Source organism: Eretmochelys imbricata, chromosome 11 (assembly GCF_965152235.1).
Source record: "Eretmochelys imbricata isolate rEreImb1 chromosome 11, rEreImb1.hap1, whole genome shotgun sequence".
Lineage (NCBI taxonomy): Eukaryota > Metazoa > Chordata > Testudines > Cheloniidae > Eretmochelys > Eretmochelys imbricata.
The window spans coordinates 2,429,852-2,452,724 of NC_135582.1; the positions used below are offsets into that span (position 1 = coordinate 2,429,852).

A 22,873-nucleotide genomic window follows, 5' to 3' on the forward strand; every position below is an offset into this window, starting at 1 on the left:
ATGGGAAGGGTCTTCGGCTCCCCCAGTGCCAGGGATGCTGCAGCTGGAATGCACAAGAGGGGGCAGGGAAGACACCTCTTTGCCAACAGCCCCAGTGAGGTTTCCTGGCCTGATTGCAGCGAATTGCGACGGGGTCCGTTGGGCAAGAGGGTTCCCAGCCAAGGTTACAGACCAGCCCTCTCCCCCACCCGCGGGGGCTGCGCCAGGCTCCGGTCCCAGAGGGGGTTGGGAAGGCCCAGCCAACCTCTTAACCTCTATGAAGAGGCTGTTCCCCACGTCCCATCCCAGAAAGCCCAGCAGCAGGGCACCCTCTGAGCAAACCCTACGCCCCTGGCACCTGATCGCACCAGCGGGCATCCAGAGCTGGGCTTCCTGAGCACAATGTACCGGGATCCTGCCCAGGGGAGCATCATCGGATGGGACCCTTCCATCACCGTGCCGGTATGCCAGCGGGGCCCTGCCATCCGCCTGCCAGGACGCCCGTGAGGTTCTGGGATTTTCTCAGGAGCCCAAGGGAGTTGGGTGCCAGACTCCCTGGAATCCCATGGGAGTCGGGCATCTGATCCTCAAGGCTCCTTTTGGCAAACCCAGGCTGCATGTTCACCCCTGGAGGCCAGCCTGTTGGACATGGCTGTGGCTTCCTGCTGGCCTAGGAGTGCCAGACAAAGTCACCGTCTACAAAGCCGGGACTGGGGTGGGGGGTCTCCCGTGTGGGTGCCAGCCAGGGCCAGCTCCAACCCTGCAGCCTCAGAGGCCCCCACCCCCACGTACAAGGAACAGGGTGGCATGAAGCTGCCCTGGCTCCATCTCCATGAAGGGTGTAGGACAATCCCCGCGGGAGTAATAACCTGAACCCCCAGAGGGCACCCCTCTCCCATCAGTCCCCTAACTCCACCAACACCCTATGCCCAGCTATCCCCCCGGTGGGAGAGGGGAGATGCTGCCCCCTGAACCTTGGGCATTGCAGCTTGGGGGTTGGGGGCGGGGCTTTGCAAAGGGTCCCCAACTTCCCCTGCGTGGGTCGCCCTGGTGCCAGCTGCCCTGCTCCTTCGCCAGTCTAGCAGCAGCAGCGGGGCAAGGTGGAGTTGGAGAAGAGCCGTTAGATCCAGGGGCCCCACTGCAGGGCTGGGGCCTAGCCTGGTCTTGCGTCGGGGGAGCCCGTCTTCCCCGGATGGTTCGGGGCCCGCCCCAGGAGGGCCCGCAGGCAGCTCCTGATTTCACAGCGCTGCAGAGGGAGCACCCTATACAGGACAGGCTGGGCTCGGGGCTGCCTGCTTGGCCCATGGCCGTACCCTGGTCATCCCGTGAGCACGTCCATCCCTCGCTCTCTGCCCCGTCTCCTTCCTCACCGGCTGCGCCCCAGCCTGCTCCCCCCTCCCCGAACTGCTCCGGTTCAGCTCCCCCTGGCCCTGAATCAGCAACCCAGTCACTGTGGGGTCCCTGAGCCTGAGTGCTCCCCCCCCAGCCCCCCGGCTCCTCACCGCTCCTGGGCTGGGAGTTACTCAAGACTCCGACAGGAAGAGCCGTGGCTGAAGTTCCTACTTCGCGGCATTGTGTAAGGGGGCCCTTCTCCCGGCCCATTGCTCAAGACCTCGGCCCGAATGTTTCTCCTGCAGCCCAGGGCAGACACCTGGCCCCTCGCCGTGCCAGCCAGGTGGCTGCCCACAGCCCAGCTGCCAAGTGTGTGTGGTGGACAGCCCGGGGACGGCTGTGGCCATCCACAAACCACCATTCTCCACCTGGGGCACCGAGCTGAAACGGGGCTGGGCGCCTGCTTGCACAGAGCTGGGACTGGGGGAAGGGGGCTGGACCCCCTCTTTCCTCGGGGTGCGAGTGCAAGGCTAGGGCTCAGCCCTGATTGCCACGGGCTTGTCCTCCGAGCCCCGGACAGCTTGGTGAGCCCAGGAGGTGCCCGGGTCCGTGCCCCGTCAATGGACATCCCCTAGGGGTGGCTATTTCGTCTTTCCTCAGCCCCTCTGTGGCAGCCCCCGGGAATCCAGTGCAGAGGCAGAAGGAAAGGACAGAGGCTGTCTGGGAGGTTGCCTGGAGCTTGCCTATACTAGCCATCCCATGGTTGCCACCATCTGGGTTAGCCAAGGCAGGGCATCGCTCTGTGAGAGGCTTGTGCAGAGACAGCCGGGGGGCTTGATTCCCTTCCCCACTGGTGCGAATAGGTAGCAGCCCCCATCCCGTCTCTGCTGTCGACCAGAAGGGAGAGGAGAATCAAGATATTAATTTCCTCCGGGTCATCTCTGCTGCCCGCCGCCATTCCTGGCCTGTTCTGCACAGAGCCCAAATGAATCCACAGCCTCTTGGGACACCCACAATCTGCTGCCTTGAGCTCCCCAGGGCACTGCCATCCTGGGATTGCCCCATGGCCAGTGTAACCTGTTATCCTGTCCCCCACCGCACTGGGTCAGAGCAATGGTCCAACTACACCAGTATCCACTGCCTGCCACAGGGGAACAGACACGTGGTCCAAGGAAGGGCCAAATCCTGCTCTCCAGGGGACTGACTCGAGCTTTTCACAGGACCCAGCTAACCGGCACTGAAGTCAGCAGGGGTTACCTTTGGTAAGAATTAAGACCTGACATTAAGGGTCTCAAAAAGACCCCTCTCCTCCTACCCTGGAATGCTGTGGGTGCCGGATGTCGCCCCCAGAAGCCGAGGCGGGTTGTCCTCTCTTGTAGAGGGAAGAGTAATGGTGCTGGCTTGTTCTTAGTCTCATCTGTTGCCTGACAGTCAGGGTGAGCACCGGCCAGCCGTTCCTGCCCCCTCCCATGTGCACCGTCTGCTTACAGCCCCCATGACGTTCCAGCTTGTCGCCAGCCCGGCACTCTGTTCCCTCTCCAAGCTAGCGTCTAATCCACCTGAGGGATAGCGTGGGGGCACAAAAGCATCCTGGGATGAATAAATTATGGAAATGAAATATGGTCGCAGGGGGCGTGGCGGGGTGAAGGGGTCTTTCCTGGCCCTGCTCTGCTCTCTGAGTGTGTAGCCAGGCTATCAAGAGCCGCCGGCTCGGCTGCGTTGGGAGGATGACACCAGCAGCTTACGGTATGTGAGCAGAGCCGTCTCTCTCAGAGGCACAGGATGTGTTGCCTTTACAAGGGACTCTTGGGTAATGACTGCTTCACCACCCTGGAAATGACACGCTCCGGCTTTTTGCTCGCGCACTTTACACAACTGCCCTGAAATGCAGTCACCTCTGGGGCGGAGGGCAGCAGCCATGCACAACGCAGCGGCGAGGAGGGGGAACCTGGGGAACACGATGTCTTGTACAGAACGTGCCCTGGGAACTTCAGTGTCCACACAGAGCAAATAGGGAAGTACCCAGGGCCAGGTCCTCAGTGAGGGCAAATCAGCGCAGCTCCATGGGTGTGAGCAACCTGATCCCAGCAGAATATCTGACCCCTTGGGCCTCGGCTGGTGCTGGCCTCTCTGCAAAGAGGGAATCTCCCCCATTTGGTAGACACCCTGCGTGGCACATTCCCTTCATCAGAGTTCAGGGCAAAGCTTTCACGGTGCCCCTGAACCTCACAAGGGCTCGCCCCAGGGTGTGGGGCATCAGCTGGGCTGTCTCGGTCCAGTCCAGCTTTGCTTCTGCATCTGCCAGGAGCTAATGGAACAAAGCTGGACAACTGAAGGGCTGGCTAAGCCAGAGAATTTCCAAATCAGTGGGGAGGAGAGAGGGGCAAGCACACAACCCTGTCTCAGAAAACAGGGCATTCTTTGTGGGCTGACCAAGGTTGATCGCGCTTAACCCCGGGCCTATGGGGAGTCCTAGCATCCCAGGGGCACTGCAGCGTATATCCACTTCAGCTGCCTTTTTTAACACCACAGCCCTGCCCTGGAGCTCTCTGCATCTTCCAGCCTGAGCCTGAGCTAATCAGCCCCGGTCTGTGAGCCCAGGCTCTTGCTGGCTCCCCAACCTCTGCATGTGGCCCAGCCGCCACTAATGAGGGACAGGGAGCTGCTGAGCGGGGTTGGGCCCTGAGAGACCCCATAGTGGAGGTTGCCACCACTGGTCCAGCAGAAGCTCATTCATCACCCATTTGCACATCCCAGTGGCTTTAGCCGAAGGCATACTGCTGTGATCTTCTCCCCAGGGATCAGTGCAGGTGTGCAGTCAAAGAGCCTTGCCAGAAACTGACAAACAGATTTGTTTCTAGGGCAAGGATTCAATAAATGTGGATGGTTTTCAAATTGAAAACAAAAACCCTCTTGATTTTTCACCCACGTGTATTTGAATCCGGGTCAGTGCCGGGAAGAGAGGGTTGTGAAAGTTTTAATTCTCCAGTTTCTTGGCTTTCCCAAACTGGCAAGATGTCCATTTTTCTGAGTGAGTCGTGGTTGTACAGTGGAGATGTACCATTCTGTAGCAGATACTACATTAATGTGAAGTCAAATGAATCATATCATAGAATCATAGGACTGGAAGGGACCTCGAGAGGTCGTCTAGTCCAGTCCCCTGCACTCAAGGCAGGACTAAGTATTATCTAGCCCATCCCTGACAGGTGTTTGTCCAACCTGCTCTTAAAAATTCCCAATGATGGAGATCCCACAACCTCCCTGGGCAATTTATTCCAGTGCTTCACCAGCCTGACAGTTAGGAAGTTTTTCCTAATGTCCAACCTAAACCTCCCTGGCTGCAGTTTAAGCCCATTGCTTCTTGTCCTGTCCTCAGAGGTTAACGAGAACAAGTTTTCTCCCTCCTCCTTGTAACAACCGTTTATGTGCTTGAAAACTGTTATCATGTCCCCCACAGCTTATCTTCTCCAGTCTGCTGGTGAGTCTATTTGTCATCTCATGTTTTAAGTTTTGGCCTCTGTTTGAAACTCTGGATGACAACATATTTGCCATCTAAAGCGGAAAGGGTCGGGGATCTGAAACTGTAGAAGTCAAGAGTTTATTATCTATATTTTTAGAAGTGAAAAACACTGATGCCAGCCCCAGATGTTCACCACTAAAACTGAAAGTAAACCTTATTGAATCCGCATGGAACTTTGTCACAACTTTCCTGCCTTGCTCTAATTTATCCAAAGGTCATAACTGTACACAAATGTAAAGACACTTTAACAATTCAAATATCATGCATTCATCCAAACATCTTATCATCTAGCTAGCTACGGTTTCACTACAGTGCCTATTATGGTAACACATCAGCATAGCTATCTAAGCCCATCCAACTAGCAATCCTTGGCTACTCAGCAAAATGATTCCATGTTCATGATACAATCAACGGATGTAAAGCTAATGTTCAAACACCCCCTAACCCTTCCTGTTCCATGAGGTCACGAATCGCTCTCCTTCACATTGAAACCGCACCTCTTAGCATCTGACCGAACGATCACAAATCCAGTGACCACAGTTTGCAGGCACAGTTTGGCAAATTACATTTTTCAATTCTGCACTTAAAAAAATATGGAACCATACTCAGCTCTCCATGTGAAATATGCAAAATGCACGTAAAAGGCTGATGGAGCTGCAGGGGCAGAGTTAAGGACAATATTCCTGCTCGCACAGTATATCTCCAGGCTTAGTTTATACCACTACTTTTGACGGCTACCTCCACCCCACACTCTGACTCTCCGTTCCTCACGCCTTTGGGGGAAGGGAAATTTTTCTAATGTCGTTCCTAAACCCCACTGTGCGAGGGGACTGGGAGCTCGGGATGCCATGTACAGAAATGCAGCCTTGGATTGTCTGGAGTTGTTATTTATTTTTTAATGGGCATGACCCAGATGAGATGGGCAGCGAACAATTGGATTATCCTGCGGGGAGGGGTTGAAGGAACATCATAGCATTATCCCGAGAAGAGATGCCTGCTTTTTGCTGCTGTGTTCTGCGTAATTGTAATCTGCATAATGATCTATGCTGGGTAAAAGAGTCTGGACGGTGTTGGTTGGCTTGGTTAAACTGAGGCTATAGTGCTAAAAGAATCTGCACGGTCCCGATCACCCTGAGAAGCTGAGGCCAGCCATTGGCACTAACTGTGGTGGGACGCTATCCCCGGTGAGTGGAGGAGTCGCGTGGCCATCACAGGGTGGTGGAGGTGTTGCCGGAGGTGGAAGCAAAGGAGGACCCCCGTCCATAGCGGGAGACAAACTCTTTGCTGATGAGGCCGTGGTAGACCAGGATCTTAAGGAAGCTGTTTCGGAACTTCTGCCCGATGAAGGCATAGATGAGCGGGTTGATGCAGCTGTGCGTGAAGCCCAGAATCTGGGTGACAGACAGGGCCGCATCGATCTGGTTCCGCCGGTGGCAGGTCTCAGCGATGGCACGGGTCCTCATCATGGTGTCTACCACCAGCGTGATGTTGTAGGGCAGCCAGCAGACCAAGAAGACCAGCACCACGGCCAAGATGACCTTCATGGCCTTCTGCTTCTGGCTGTTCTTGGTCTGGAAGAGGGTCTTCACCGTGATGCCATAGCAGAAAAGCATGATCAGCAAGGGAAGGATGAAACCAAAGGTCTGGGGTAAGATCCGCAACACCACCCGCCACTTGGCTGTGTTCTCCTCCCCAATCCGCTCATAGCAGACCATGCCGTTGTGCGGCGGCCAGAAGGCCTCGCGGAAGAGGAGGATGGGCAGGGAGAGCATGATGGAGAAAACCCATATGCCCAAACAGACAAATTTAACCCAGTGCCTCTTCTCGGTGGCTGCCCGGGTGGCGTAGACAATGGCGAGGAACCGGTCGACGCTAATGCAGGCCAGCAAGAGGATCCCGCTGTAGAAGTTGACCTCCTGCAGGACCGAGATGGCTTTGCACATGAAGGTGCCGAAGATCCACTCGTGGGCTCGGTAGACGGCCCAGAGAGGCAAGGTGAAGGCGAAGAGGAGGTCTGCGATGGCCAGGTTCAGGAGATACACGTCGGTCACCGAGCGGTTCTGCCGGTTGTAGCTGATGACCAGCACCACCAGGGAGTTACCCACCAGGCTGAGCAGGAACACCAGGCAGTAGACCACCGCCACCACGTACTTGTTGATGTTCAGGTTGTCGGGCTTGCACGGGGCAGCTGCGGCGCTGGGGTTGACGGTGTTGTAGTCGGTGTAATTGTAGCCTTTGAAGAGGTCAGAGAAATCGCCATCGAATATCAAGTCACCCATGCTGGAAGAATCGCTCTGGGCCTGTTCGGGTGATAAGGAAGGGGGGGGAGAGAGAACACAATTCAGCAAGTCGTCAAAAGCAGGATGTTCACCGTGTCCTGAACGGGCAGCGAGGGGGCTGCACGGCCAGGCCGGCTGCTCTCGTGGTTAGATGTTCACTTACAGCTCCAGAGAGCCGCCTTCAGCTCCTGGGTCTGCCACGGACCCTTGTGCAAATTGTCCGGCTGGTAACTGGAGGTCGTGGGTCAGGACCGGGGAAGGTCCCTAAAGGTGGGAGGGGCCACTCATGTCCGAACTGTGGCCCCGCCCCCCAGGCTGCCACTTCCCCTGAGGCCCCACCCCTGTGCCGCCCCTTCGCCCAAGGCCCCGCCCTTGCGCCACCTCTCCCCCCAAGACCCCATCCTCCCGCCACTTGCTCCTCTGTCCCCCTCCCATCGCTCACCTTTACGGCCAGTAAAAAATGGGAGAACATAGCGCTCCCACTTTTTTAAAATGGGGGGGCCCTGGCCCCCTGCCCCCTCTTCCCCCTGTTCCGGCACCCCTGTCAAGGGTTCACTTCCCTGTCCCATAGATGTGTTTGTGAGGATCAGCCCGTAAGCATCTGGAAGGCTCCCAATGGGACTTACACACCTGACTATCTCTGAGGAGCTGGGCCTCCAAAACAACAGCGAGTGAGGCGGTATAAGCAGTTTCCAGGTGTAGTCAAGGTGTGCGCACCCGGAATGCGTTACACCCTGAACGCTGGATCGCACCCTGAATACTGTGCACAGGTGTGTCCCAGCCCAAAAAGGCTAGATTAGAATTGGAAAAGATACCGAGAAGGGCAACAAAAATGATGAGGGGGATGGAACGGCTTCCGTATGAGGAGAGATTAATAAGACTGGGACTTTCCAGCTTTGAAAAGAGATGGCTACGAGGAGATATGGTAGAGATCTATGAAACCATTACTGGTGTAGAGAAAAAGAATAGGGAGCTGTTATTTATGGCTTCACATAACACAAGACCCAGGGGACACCCAAAGAAATGAATAGGCCGCAGGTTTAAAGACAAACAAAAGGAACCATTTCTTCACACAACGCCCAGTCAACCTGTGGAACTCCTTGCCAAGGGATGTTGTGAACGCCAAAATGATAACAGGGTTCAAAAAAGAACATGAGTTCATGGAGGATAGGTCCACCAATGGCTCATAGCCCAGATGGTCGGGGTGCAATCCCATATCGTAGGTGTCCCAAAGCCTCTGACTGTCAGAAGCTGGGAGTGGGCAACGGGATGGATCACTCGATGATTGCCTGGTCTGTTCATTCTCCCTGAAGCACCTGGCATTGGCCACTGTCAGAAGACAGGATCCTGGACCATTGGTCCCACCCAGTATGGCCGTTCTTACGTTCTAGATAAACGGATGGATGGATGCAAGTTTCTGGTCTTTCCAACCCTTATGGAAAAAGCTCTGTATAGAATTTAATCAGGAACAGCTCAATGGGGTTCTAAAGAAATGACTTTAAAACCTATACAATTTAAGAGAGAATAAGATCCTTTTCTATAATTTATTTTTTAAATCATCAGGCTGTAGAATTCTGGAGCAGCTGTATCGTTTTCACTATCAAATGCGATAGGGTGGTTAAAAGAGACCCTGCGGTTATGTTGATTTATATCAGCTGAGGATCTGGCTCACCGTTTGAATTCCCCATAGACTTTTGTGTTAAAATTTCCGAATAGATGCCACAGACTTTGGCTGTAAAATGGGGATAACCACACTTTCCGACCTCCCGGGGGAGCTGTGAGAAGAAAGCCATTAAAGCTCATGAAGTGCTCAGACTCTGTGGTGATGGGGGGGGGGGGGGCAGATAGGTAGCTAAGACAGAGACAAAATAACAAGGATCTTACCTGCTAGAAAAGGGAATCTTTAAAGAAAGCTCCTCAAAGCAAGCCACGTTCTCGTTGCAGTTGTTCTTACACATACACTGATGTAAAAATAAAAAACCCCAGAGTCCTTTCTTCCAGGCAGTGGGGCCAGTAAAAGAAGTCCCCTAAACACATATAACCTCTTTTCCTCTTTAAGGAAAAATTAGAACTGTTACAAAGGCTCTTTGGGGTTTACCATGTAACATTTAATTTACACAATGGGTGTAAATTGCAGCCAGGGAGGGTTCGGTTGGACATTAGGGAAAACTTCCTAACTGTCAGGGTGGTTAAGCACAGGACTAATTGTCCAAGGAGGTGGTGGAATAGCTATCACTGGAGATTGTTAAGAGCAGGTTAGACACATACCTGTCAGGGACGGTCTAGATAATACTTAGTCCTTCCACGAGTGCAGGGGACTGGACTAGACGACCTCTCATGGTCTCTTCCACTCCTACGATTCTATGTGGATAGAAAGGGGACGGGCCACAGAGGTCCAGCACTAGGCTGTGGGACACTCAGACGGGTGCGCCCTGGTATTAGTGGTTTGGTTCTTCTTAGATAAAAGGGGCTGCTACTGTGATGATTTAAAAAAATTATCTCATATGGACAGATATTGTTAAACTAGCAGGAGTGCCAAAGGGCCTGGGGGGAATGCCAAGTTGTGCTTTTTTAAGTAAATGTTTTGAGCACCTCTATGCAGCCTTTTAACAAAGAAGTCCTTTCTCCTGAGTGTGCATTGGACATTGGAGTTAAAGAGACCTTAACAAAAAGAAATCTGTAAACAAGCTGAGTAGAAATCCCTGCCCCTCTTGGTGGCTGCAGCTTTCAATGTCTTATACCCTGTGATGTCATCACATCACTAGCTCGCCCGACATCCATAAAACTTGACATCCATAAAGACTCCCAGGGTAGAAAAAACCTGAGTTTCTAACTTTAAAAAGCCAGCAAACCACCACCTTCTACAACAATCTTTTCCGCCTTCTTGATAGATGATAAAAAAACAAACAAACCAAAAGAGCACAAGTCCTGTTTTCCCCTCTTTCCAGGATCTCTTTTAAGATTCTGGGGTACATAACACTACCCGCACCGCCCACCCCCATATTAGCTCCATGCAGAAAAACATGATTTGGCCATTTTCCCTCCCGACCCTTCCTCCTGCCATGTGAAAACCCCTCCCTACCTATAAAAGTCAATGAAATCCATTGCAAACCCTTTCTCTCTCTTCGGTAAGTGCTAATATCACCTCACGCCCATCTGCGTGCCCCACATCCTGCAAGGAGTCCCACTGTTCACTGCAGGAGGGGGAGAGGAATTGGATTCATTTGTTTTTTTCTCCTCAGGCAAATAAGTACATACTGATATTGGACCCGATCTTCAGCTGGTGCGAACTAGGGTCGCTCCCGGGGAGGGGGGGATAATGGAGATATGTTGATTTAGTCAAGCTGAGGATCTGGCCTGTTAAATTCACGATGTGTCTTGGGCAGCGTCAGCAGCCTTCCCCATTGCTTGCTGCGCGTCCCTATCGTTCTCAGTAGGGACCCACTGCTCTGCTTTTCCTCTCTGACGCTGCAGCCCTTCACTAACGAACGGGGGTGGCGGGTATCAGGCCAGGGCAGGCTAAGCCTCCCCAGACCCAGGCTGTGGCCCTGCCCATGTTGTGCCACGAGGCCCTGCCCTCCTTCTCCACCTGAAGCCGATGGGGCAGCCCAGGGCGGCTCTGGGGCCTGCTGGGTGGGGGGGTCAGGCCAGCGGCTTGGTCCGGCATTGGGGATGTCCCGGTGCTGGGAGGCGGGCATCGAGCCAGCAGCTCGGCCCGGCACTGGGGCCAGCCCGGGCGCTCGGGGGAGCTGGCTAGGGTATGCGGGCTGGGTCTCCTCCGGCCACAGCGGGGGTGGGAGGGCATTTGGGGCTCTGGCAGGCGGGGGTGCTGGGTCTTGGGGGTGTGGGGGGGGTCCATCTCCTGCCCGCTCTAGTGAACCTATCAAAGTAACTCACTCTGCCTGGACTTTAGCCAACACCACTTTGGAAAAAACATGCATAAAATGATCCAGCCTGTCCTCAAGATAGTTTCTCAAAGTGGCCACCTGCTGCAGGTGGATTTCCTGATCCAGAACCACGTCCGGATTGACCCCTGAAAAGGAGGTTGGTGAGCCTGGCCTTCTGCTGAAATACGACATTCTCCTGGGGCAGAAAAGGGCCCGGCTCCGTCTAACACAGCCTTGTGCTTGGTCCATGGCCACTGCACTCCGGGCGTGGCTGTCTGTTCAAAGCAGTTGTGGACGTCTGACTGGCGGAATGAGGGGGAAACGGCTGTTGAGATGGTCTAGGGGGTACTTAATCCAGCGTGGGAGCGGGGGCCAGACAACCTCTTGAGGTCCCTACTCCCTACACAGCTATGATTCGGTGATCTACGTGGGAACACATATATAACTTATTTGTCCTCTCCTGCAGGCATGAGATCAAAAAAAGCCACCAATGGGCATCCATGGAGCAGATGCAGCTTGGGAGCATGCCTTTCTGCAAACGCAGCCCCTGCTCGGAGGCGAAACTGCCCATTGTAAAGTACTCGGGTCCCTCCTCATGGATCGCACCGTCCATCCTGGGCGGCATGTTCTCAGAGTCACCGAATATGAGTCATACCCTTCACTGTGGGGCTGCTCCGGTAAATATTGTTTGTGGAAACATTGCAGCAATACGGGGAAATCGAAGACAACAACTCAGGCGTGTTACCTCCGGTGAGCAATTTTGTGTAACAGGAAACGGGAGCCTTTCTCAACCTGCCCTCAGACACAGGCCCCGTTCTCGGCACAGTCCACGCTCGCCCCAGGATGGAATTTGGCTTTATTAGCACAGAAAACAAGAGGGAGAGAAAACAAACACCAGCTCAAATGAGGGCTGCTTCTTCCGGTTCCTCCCTCAGGGCCGCTCAGCCCACACCCTAGATTCTCTCTGCTCTATCTCCCGTTGTGTTACCTGTCTCACTGACTCGGCAGAACCCATTTAGCCTTTCCCCCCAGCCGGATCAACACTTGCCCACGGAGTGTGATGTTCCAGGCAAACACGCTGGCTTGCTACAAGCTACCCTGCCGTCTGTGTGGGCTAGATCCTCAGCGTCTGTAAACCAGCATAGCTCCAAGGAGGCCAATTCACAGCATCACAGGATCCAGCCCTACTTTTTAACCCTTTGTGGGAATCATTCCTTTAAGCCACGTGCAAGTGCAAAAGCCAGAGATGGGCTGAGACGGCATGTTCCAAACTGGACCCAGAGCCAAACTTTTTTAAAGTTTGGGGGTGTTTGGATCGGGGCAAAGGGCTGGTTTGCCCAACTGCCAAGCTGGTTATGTTTATTCTGTGGATGATGGAAACCCCCAGAGACCCTAGCTGAGACTCTAGCCGGTTGTGCCAGGGGCTACACAGACCCCCCGCTTAAGTGCCCCTCCCCCAGGCTGAGCACCGCACAGAGACTCAGCCAGGAAAGCTGCTCCACCTCTTCCCCTTTAGACCGTTCTCAATGGAAAATGGCCTTTTCCTGAAAATGGGTGTGTGTGTGAAACTTTTCATTTTCCCCCACAAAACCCAGAACTGGACCCTCCCCCCACTTCTTTTCCTTTTTCCATTTTGCCCCTTAATAAAGGGAAGAAAGCCAAAAAGGCAGGGAAGGGGGTTGGGGAATATAAACCAAACCCCACCCCTTCGGCCTGCCGTCGCTTTGGGGTGGGAGCTTTGCTAACAGCTACGGTTCCTGTCCGTTTACAGCCCTAGACAAATATTAACGATAAAGGGCAATTGCCCCAGCATGTTCTCATGTGACAGCCACCATCTGGGTTGATACACCAGGGATTGAACCGGGAGCTTCTAAAGCCACCCTCTGTGCCCAGGAGGCTGTTACAGACTCCGATCACCCGCAGACTGACCCAGCCTGGGCTATGTAACACCCACTCCCCAGTGGCTTACGCATCACACCATCCTGGCTCACGCCCCTCTAGCCGAATATTGATGGACCCACCAGATTCCACAGGGCTGAACCAACGGTTAGGCTTTGCCATGGAACAGTGCCCAGGATCTGAGCTCCCCTTCCAAAAACTGACCTTTCAAGCCCTCTGGTGGTGAAGACCCACCCCCCCGATCCTCATCCCTCTGCTCACAGGTCTTTTCAAACCCTTCCAATTTAAGGGCCAAACTTGCAAAAGCTAGGCGCCCCAGTCAGATCCCATGGCTAGATGGAGTTACCACAACGTAGGAGCAAAACTGGTTGGAAAACCGTCCCCAGAGAGGCGTTATCAGTGGTTCACGGTCAGGCTGGACGGGCAAAACGAGTGGGGTCCCGCAGGGATCGGTTCTGGGTCCCGTTCTGTTCAATCACTTCATCTATGATTTAGATAATTTTAGGTTTCAGAGTAACAGCCGTGTTAGTCTGTATTCGCAAAAAGAAAAGGAGGACTTGTGGCACCTTAGAGACTAACCAATTTATTTGAGCATGAGCTTTCGTGAGCTACAGCTCACTTCATCGGATGCATACCGTGGAAACTGCAGCAGATTTAGATAATTTAGATAATGGCATAGAGGGTACACTTGTGTAGTTTGCGGATGATACCAAGCAGGGAGGGGTTGCAAGTGCTTTGGAGGACAGGATTAAAATTCAAACTGACCTGGACAAAAACTGGAGAAATGGGCTGAAGTCAATAGGATGAAATTCAATAAGGACAAATGCAAAGTCCTCCACTTAGGAAGGAACAATCAGGTGCACCCATACAAACTGGGCAATGACTGCCTAGGAAGGAGCGCCGCGGAAAGGGATCTGGGGGTCAGAGTGGATCACAAGCTAAAAATGAGTCAACAGTGACTGTTGCAAAAAAACCAAACATCATTCTGGGATGTATTAGCAGGAATGTTCTAAGAAAGAAAGGAGAAGTAATTCTTCTACTTTACTCCGTGCTGATTAGGCCTCAACTGGAGTATTGTGTCCAGTTCTGGGTGCCTCATTTTAGGAAAGATGTGGACAAATTGGAGAAAGTCCAAACGAGAGCAACAAACAGGGCCGGCTCTAGGTTTTTTGCTGCCCCAAGCAAAAAAAATTTTGCCCCCCTCCCTTTTTAGCTTTTACACATGTGGATGCCCCACCAGCCCAACTCCACCCCTTCCCCGCCCAATTCCAATCCCTTCCCCAAATCCCCGGCCCCACCTCCTCCCTCGGGCACCCCGCATTTCCCCTCCTACCCCTCCCTCCCAGGCTTGCTGTGCAAAACAGCTGTTTCACGGCAAGCCCGGGGGGCGGGGGGAGAAGCGGAGCGGCGGGAGCGTGCTCAGGGGAGCAGGCGGAGGCAGAGCAGAGGCGAGCTGGGGTGGGCGGGGGCGCAGCCGGTGGGTCACCCACCAATTTTTCCCTGTGGGTGCTCCAGCCCCGGAGCACCCAGGGAGTCGGCGCCTATGATGGCCGGTGCCGGAATGCTGCCCCCGGAAACGTGCTGCCCCACGCACGTGCTTGCTTTGCTGGTGCCGAGAGCCGGCCCTGGCAACAAAAATGATTAAAGGTCTAGAACGATGGTTTTCAGCCTGCGGTCTGCAAACCCCTGGGGGTCCGTGGACTAGATGTAAGATTTCCAAAGCGGTCCACTCCTCCATTCGAAATTTTTTAGGGGTCCGCAAATGAAAAAAGGTTGAAAACCACCGCCCTAGAAAAGATGGCCTGTGAGGGAAGATTGAAAACACGGGGTTTGTTTAGCCTGGAGAAGAGAAGACTGAGGGGAAACATGAGAACAGTTTTCAAGTGCATAAAAGGCTGTTACAAGGAGGAGGGAGGTAAATTGTTCTCCTTAACCTCTGAGAATAGGACAAGCAGCAATGGGCTTAAATTGCAGCCAGGGAGGTTTTGGCTGGACATTAGGAAAAACGTCCTGTCAGGGTGGTTAGGCCCTGGAATAAATTGCCCAGGGAGGTTGTGGAATCTCCATCCTTGGAGATTGTTAAGAGCAGGTTGGACAAACACCTGTCAGGGATGGTCTAGATAACACTTAGTCCTGCCTTGAGTGCAAGAACGGGACTAGACGGCTCTCGAGGTCCCTTGCAGTCCTACACCGCTCTGATTCTCTCAGTCAACGCCCCCAGATGCATCAAGAGTCGATTGCACCTGCACAACAGGTGGGCTCCTGGGTCCACTTGCAGACACAGTTGTTCATTTCCCTTGTGCACAACTGGTAGTGTGCACAGGCAGGGCTGTAGGGCAGGTCCCCCTTGGTACCACTTTGCCAGCTTGGACCTACGGGCCTAGCGGTCTGTGCTGCATCCTGGATCTTAGAAAGCGGAGGGGGAATGGGTGACAATGGAGGTCCCCCCTGCATTAGCTGCCACCCTGGAAATGGCTCAGCAGCAGCACTGAGCCACAGATGATCTGGTTTCTCCAGTTCTTCTGCCACCTGATGTGGCACGGTCCTGCCCTGGGGTCCCACTGGGATGGGAGTTTGAAGCCCAGAAGGGACCACTCTGACTATGTACCCTGAGTTCCTGCATAGCCCAAGCCACAGACCCTCCCCCAGGGTTTCCTGAATCCAGCCCAGACCTTCTCTCTGAGCTTGAGCGGATCTTTTTGCAAGACATCCACGCTTGATGTAAAGACTCCAAAATCTACCCCATCCCGAGGCGGGTTGGTCCCATGGCTAATTACTGTGAAGGAGGGAGTTATAGGTATTATTTTTGTAAGTGTCCTGCGTGCCTCAGTTTACCTATGACCCTGCCTGACTGCAGCAAGATAAACCCAAGGAGGCGCTTAGGGGAGAGTAGGGAATGAACCAATGACAGAGATAAGGCTCCTTCAGGGAGCCATGTGGAGGAGCTGGTCTGAGCCCAAGTCCCACTGTGACGCGAGTCCAAGACCAGGGTTTTTGCAGTGCGGATGCAGCTCAAGCCTCAGTTGCCCAACTCATGTCCAGAGAGGCCACCAATGCTATCCCACAATCCCCTGGACCTGTGTTTCCTGGCCCTTCCACCCCAAAACTACCCCCTCAATTCCCGGGCACTTGTTCAAACACAGCCACGTGGCGTTTAATCCTCTCCCACTTGAGACCCGGACCCAGCCATTCCCACACCAGGAGCGCTGCCTAGTGGGTGATGGTGTGGGAGCCGGCTCTACCCAGCCCCTCTGCGGGAAGCGTTGCCCCAGACAACCTGATCATTGCTAAGAGAATGAAAAGCCCCCAGGCCTCTGCCCCGCTGTGCGGAGAACACAGCGACCCCGAGAATGAAGGGGAGGGAGGTCTCCCTCTTGGCCAGGCTTCAGGTGGGGCTACCTGCAGCCAGGGGACTCCCCTCCGCCCCCCGCCATGTCCAAAGGGCCGGGGAAGGGAAGATGCATCTCGCCCACAATAAAAATAAGAACTTGTTTCTGCTGATGCTAGTGATTGTAGAGACTTGGTCTTTTTTCAGCCCTCCCTGCACCTTCCTGTTTCCTTGTGTGGATGGCAACGGGCATTGCTAGGCAGCGAGTCCCCTGCAGTGTGCCCGGGGGCATGCAAGGGGTGCCAGCCCCACCCCCACGAGGGCAGGGACAGGAGCCATGATCCCAGCGAGCGGTAGTAGTAGGATTTTATGTTTGTATTTTGTATAATTTAAAGTAAAAAACAAAGAATGACGTAATTCTGTAGCCTGTAGTCAATGGACTGGTGTATGATTTGATCATATCCTGCCAGGCCCCCTTTCTGAACAGAAAGGAACGGCCTAATGGGCCATTTGGTAAAGGTGCATCAGGCGGAATCTGCGTCTAGGCTGATTTCAAGGCAGTGACAGACGTCTTCAGGTCACTACTTTGTTGTGGGTTTAGCATTTTAAAAGAAGTGAAAGAATGCCGGGATTGTTTTCCTGTGCATTGCAACTTGATGTTCCTGTTTAAAATGTTCTGTGTAAATTAATTCTGTTTTGTGTGTGAATGAGGAATGTAAAGAGCTAAGTGTAAAAGGCCATTGCTGAACTAAGCGTATGAGGAAGGAACCAGAGACAGACGCAAGGGTGCCAGGAGGCTGCAACACGCCCCTATGGAAATGTTAAAAGAGGGCAAATGAACAACTTTAAAAATAAGGCAGGCACTTACTGATGGGGAAAAACTAGCTGATGTTTGAATTCTTTGCAGAAAAGAACATCCCGAAACCTGGGCACGAGGCACTGCTTCACCACCAAAATTTTAACCCGCAAAACAGAAGACTCCGGTGTCAGGTCTGGCTTTACCTGCTTCTGGGAGCTTTCAGGGCCCAGGTGATTAAAGCAATCATGAAAACAAATGCAGCCCTCCTTATAATGCCTGGGAAGGGGAGGTGGGACCTAAGGTTCACCTTATAAACACCACAGGAATACCAAACCACTGGGAAATAGGGGTTAAAATAAAGGGTCCCACTGGGAATACCACCACTGGGAGTTCCACCTATCCACAATTACCATATCCGTAAAATAACCCTGTTAAAGACAGAAACAACCCTCCCAGTCAGTGTGGGGTACTGTCCAATACCCCGGAGTGAATTGAACCTATGGTTCCCGGGCACATGCCCCAGAACCTGGACCAAAGAATATGCATTCGAAAGAGGTACCCCAATTAAAATAAAGACAACAAAATTGTTTGTGACTCAAAGTAATCCAGTAAAAGTCTTGTTAAATCCACAATTAGCAAAAATAAAAATGGCTATAAATTGGACTCACCAACAATCCGTAAAGACAAAGAGATAAAAGGGGAGCCCGCTCCCCAAATTGACCCTGGGATCCTTTTGGCTACCCCAGGTTATGGGTCAATAAGCTAAAATAAAAAAGGGGTATTAAATACCCAGGAGTGCACAAAATAAAGCCCTCAGAAACGGGTGTGCATGTCCCTACCTGTCACCACAGAACCCTGCAGAAAGGCCACACCGTCGGGAACACGTGAACAGAACAAACTAAAGAAAGTGACTCCGTTTTTACACCAAACGCAGAGGGAGGTAGGGAAGCTCGTCATTCAAATATCACAGGCCAATAAAAACATGCTAAAAACTGCTAAGTCTAAAAAGACCTGCCAGCCTGTCATTGGCACGGCGTTTTTACAGGCTGGTCCCTGACCTCTAAGGGCACGTTGTCTATCACGGTTCACCCATTGCTAGTTGTATTAATATTATCCTGTGTTTGCTGGCTCGGAATATGTTGTATGTGCTGTTAAATTTAAAACGTTTGTTAAATTACAACCACAAGCTCAAACGCTCTCTCAGTCGATTGCTATGAAATAGTTGTATAAACTGTGACCCTCGCAAGAATTGTTCTTAAGGGGCCAAAGGAGGGACATGTAGTAGTAGGATTTTATGTTTGTGTTTTGTATAATTTAAAATAAAAAAGGAAGAATAGTGAAATAATTCTGTAGCCTGTAGTCAATGGACTGGTGTATGATTTGATCGTATCCTGCCAGGCCCCCTTTTTGAACAGCAGAAAGGAACGGCCTAATGGGCCATTTGGTAAAGATGCATCAGGCGGAATCTGCGTCTAGGCTCATTTCAAGGCAGTGACAGACTTTTTAAGGTCGCTACTTTGTTGCAGGTTAGTCTGTATTCACAGAAAGAACAGGAGGACTTGTGGCACCTTGGAGACTAACCAATTTATTTGAGCATAAGCTTTCCTGAGCTACAGCCCACTTCATCGGATGCTGAGCATTTTAAAAGAAGTAAAAGAATGCCGTGATTGTTTTCTTGTGCACTGCAACTTGTTGTTCCTGTTTAAAATGTTCTGTGTAGATTAATTCTGTTTTGTGTGTGAATGAGGAATGTATGTGTAAAGAGGTAAGTGTCAAGGCCATGGCTGAGCCAGCTCTATGAGAAAGGAACTGGAGACAGACGCAAAGGCACCAGGAGGCTGCAACACGTTGCCCCTCAGCGGTCCTGGATCTCAGGAGCCATTGCCAGGAAGCCTGCTCCAGCCTAAGCACAAACCATGGCGAAAATACCCCAGAGATTTAATCACTGTCAGTAACATCGCTCAACACAACTGAACACACCTGCTCTTGAGTTCTCTGTGGCCTCGAGTCAGTGCTGCCCCCAGTCTGTTAACTCTCGCATCTGTGTCTAGTACAGGGGTCCCCAAACTGTGGGGTATCGGGGGGGGGAGGGGGTAGCAGGTCCCGGGCCAGCCCCGACAGGGGGTATGAAGGGAGAGCCACCCAGCCCCACCCCAGCCCCCGGCTGCAACTGCGGCCCTGGCTCCGCTCCCAGCCCCAGCTCTCGGCCCCCAGACCCCGTTCCTGGCCGCGGCTGGCCCCCGGTCCCCACTCCTCAGCCACTGGTCCCTGCTCCTGGCCCCTGCTCCACTCCTGGCCCCCAGCAGCAGCCCCTGGCCTCCTGCTGCGAGGGCGGGGAGGCTGTGGACACAATCCATTATGGGGGGGTGGGGGAGAGGAAAAGTTTGGGCACCGCTGGTCGTTGTGAAGCAGGGCTAAGCAGAGGTGGGGCAGATACACAGGACTTACTGCACGGGGGGAATTTCACCTGACCTCAAGCTGTTCAGCGGGGGCAAACCAGACTTCAGTCTAAGCCCGACTCGCCAGCAGACACAGGGTGAGATGGTGGCCAGGGGACCTGGGTTAAACTCCAGGCTCTCTCACAGACACTGTAGCTACGTCCCCACGGCAATAAAAAAACCCACCGCATCGACTCTCAGAGCCTGGCTCAGCTGACTTGGGCTGGTGGGGCTCAGGCCATCGGGCGAAAAGCGGCCGTGTAGCTATTCGGGCTCGGGCTGGAGCCGCCCTCTGAGATCCCACGGCCGGTGGGAGGGTCTCAGAGCCTAAGCTCCGGCCCGAGTCCACACGTCCACACTGGAATTTTACAGCCCTGCCAGCCCGGGCCAGCCACAGCCATGGTGCGGGTCTTTCACCTCGGGCGTAGAGGTACCTGCGTGAAGTCACTTCCGCCCAGCTCCTCGCAGGTGCTGAGATTTCAGGACAGGCTCCCCCTGAAATCAGTGGAAGTTCGGCGCCTAGGTACCTCTGCGGCTCTAGGCCTCAGTTTCTCTTTGGGGCTGAGAGCGGATGGTCCTGCCGTATTCTTGTGAAACGCAGCAGGAACCCCTCTGCTCCCCAGCCGCTCTGGCTCAGCTCCCTGTGTGTCCACATGAGATCACGACACCGCCGCCCACACAGGGGAAGAGGAAGAGAAATGCACTGAAGTGGGAGGTGGGCAATAGTGCGGTGATAGGACAGTGTCCTACAGCAGGAGGAAATTGCAGCCTGATGTAAGATCTCAGCTCTAGTTAACCCATTAGGGCGAATACGCCCCACCGCATCTGCGTGAAATAAGCCCTTTGCCGAGGCACTGGCCGGTTCCCGAGCCAGGCTAGGGAGCTGGGGCTGGCGGGACGCCTGCCGCGTGAGCTCCGGCTTAATCCCCAGCGTTGGCCAGTCGTACAGGAAGCCCTGACCATCTGTACTGGGGCAGGCAGCCGTGGGAGCCCCTGTACAGGGAGGGGCCACCTGTAAGCGTGGCGGGGGTGGGGACTGAGCGCCCAGGGGATTGGAGAGACTTGGGCGGGTTCCTAGCTTCACAAGAGACCTTGGTGCTATGTGATGGGATGGGGGGCATCCATCAGAGGCAGGGGAGCCGCCCGGGGTGGTTTGTGGCCTGGGGAGGCACCGTGGGGGTGAGGTGCAGGGAGTGGAAGGTGCCGGAGGGGAGGGAAAACACTGTGCACCTAGAATAACCCCGGGGGCTGTTACTGAGTTCACACCAGGGACTGATCCTGGACCGCAGCCTGAGGGGGCCCAGCTCCGGGCCAGGGCTCGCATGGGGAAGCCTCACCCAAGGCCGCAGAGCAGAGGATTTGCTCTTTCGTATTCCTGCCGCGTTGGCACCCTGCAGGCCCCATTGCGACCCACGGCGCTGGGCACTCTGTGAAGACGCAGGGCCTTGCCTGAGGGGCTCCTAGCCAAGAGCGTGTTCACGCCCACTTCCTGAGCACCGGGCATGAGGAGCCCTCCCAGGACAGGTATGGGGCAGGCAGGAAGGGGTCTCCCGTGCCTGGGCTCCCTACATCCAGCTTCCCCCATTTCCCAGCCCAGAACCACATGGTTTCACTGGGTCGGGGCGGCAGAGAAGGCTGGGCCCAGATTTCACTTTATGCACGAAATTGACATGTAACTGTTTGAAGGCCAGTGTTAATCCTGCAACACTCCCCCCGGCCCCACATGCGCAGGGCTCCCCCCACACCAGTGAAGGGTCTCTGTGCAGGATGGGGTACTCAGCCCCGTCGGGCACACAACTGACTCCTGTAAACACCTCATCTGGCGCTGTCCATTTCCCATCCCCCTAGATGGACGGACACTGGGTCAGGTTCTTAAACACAGGCCATTTTGGGGGGGAGATCCCCAAGGGAATAACCACAGCCGCTGGGAACAGAATCCCTGTGGGAAAAGAACAGCGGCTCATTCTGAAAAGGCTGAAGCCAGGTGGTATGATATTCCACCCCGGGGGGCGGGGGAGGTCTCCTGGGGGGACACTGAGAGCCATGGGGCAGCAAGCATGGCTGGGGTTGAAATCCTCCCTGTGCAGGGGGCCAGCATGAGGTTATGCATCAATGACGTCCTACATAGGTACTGGGGTGAAGGCAGAAGCTGAGAGGGGAAGACAGGGGTGGACGTCTCCAAAATTGCCCTGTTCTGTACGCTTTCCCTGTAGCTCTGCTAGTGGCCCCTGTCGGAGGCAGTCCTGGGCTAGATGGACCGTTGGCCTGACCCAGTCTGCCAGCTCGGATGTTCTTATGTTAATTGCACCCTGAGTGTGACTGGCCTGTGGGACACGTTTGCTGCAGGAGACGAATCCAGCAGCCACAAAACAGAACCTGACAAGTCCTCTTCCTAAAACGCTGGGGCACAATCGTTTCCCTCCTCCACAGCAAAATCCTGGCTATAAATGTTTTGGGTCCAGTGCCCCGTGCAAGGGGGCCCCACCTGGAATCATTATAATAACCCCCCACCTCCCCCCCTGCCCCGACTGTAAGGAAAGACAAGAGCATCGCCTTACCTTCTGTCAGCGGCCACCTTCCCCACGTCCTGCCCAGAAGTTCTCCACAGCAGCAGCTTTATACCGAGTTAGGAGGAACCAGCATTGCAAAACCCAGCCCCAAACGAGAAGGGAAGACAGAGGCTCCGATTTATACCTCCAGGGCTGCAGGGCAGAGAGGCCGGGGAGAGAGCAGTCACCACAAAAGCAGAAGTTGTGATTGCTGCTCTAATGCTGTCACACCTGGGCTGTCCCTCAAGGGGCCGCTCTCGCTGACCCCGGGGGAGCCGGCGGGGCGCTGGTCCCACCAGGAGCGGGGGTCCACCCGCGCGGGACAGGCCAGGGAAGAACAGGGATGGACCAACCTCTCCAGCTCCGCACGCTGCCAGACGGAAGCAGAGCGAGATCCCAGGGCTGGAGGCTGGAGCCCGACAAATCCAGACGGGGAAGGAGGCGCACGTTGTTAACCCGGAGGGTAATTCACCACTGGGACAGCTCACCTGGAGCATGGGGAATCTCCGCCACCTGGAGCCTTTCCAGCCAGCCTGGCTGCCTTTCTAAGAGAGCCGCTCCAGCTCCCCCAGAGCGGAATCCCTGGGCGAGGATCTCTGGGCCCTGCTGGCCTTTGACCTATCAATCTGGGAGGCAAGGCGCAGTTAGACGATGGGCCCCGAACCAAAAACCCAGAGTGGCGGGTCCCCAGCCCCACCCACCATACTTAGCTCTTAGGTGGTGCCTTTCATCAGCAGGTCTCAAAGTGCTTTGCACTGGAGGTCAGTATCACCATCCTCACGTTACAGCTGGGGAAACTGAGGCACAGGATGGCAAAGTGACTTGGCTAAGGTCACCCAGCAAATGAGCGGCAGAGCCAAGAA

General features: G+C 54.2%; 1 protein-coding gene across 3 annotated transcripts; it reads right to left on the reverse strand.

Annotated features, from left to right (window-relative positions):
- Positions 1 to 5,712: 5,712 nt before the first annotated feature.
- Positions 5,713 to 22,112, reverse strand: LOC144272231 (C-X-C chemokine receptor type 2-like). 3 transcript variants are annotated; one of them, XM_077830178.1, is made up of 2 exons: positions 22,020 to 22,112; positions 5,713 to 7,131 (listed from the first exon to the last, which is right to left on the reverse strand). In XM_077830178.1, the coding sequence occupies exon 2, from the start codon at positions 7,108 to 7,110 to the stop codon at positions 6,040 to 6,042; it is 1,071 nt and encodes a 356-aa protein (XP_077686304.1). In that variant the 5' UTR covers positions 7,111 to 7,131; positions 22,020 to 22,112; the 3' UTR covers positions 5,713 to 6,039. The 3 variants fall into 3 exon arrangements, with proteins under 3 accessions (XP_077686304.1, XP_077686302.1, XP_077686303.1); XM_077830176.1 differs by lacking the exon at positions 22,020 to 22,112 and adding an exon at positions 9,379 to 9,530; XM_077830177.1 differs by lacking the exon at positions 22,020 to 22,112 and adding an exon at positions 8,995 to 9,362.
- Between the last annotated feature and the right edge of the window lie 761 nt (positions 22,113 to 22,873).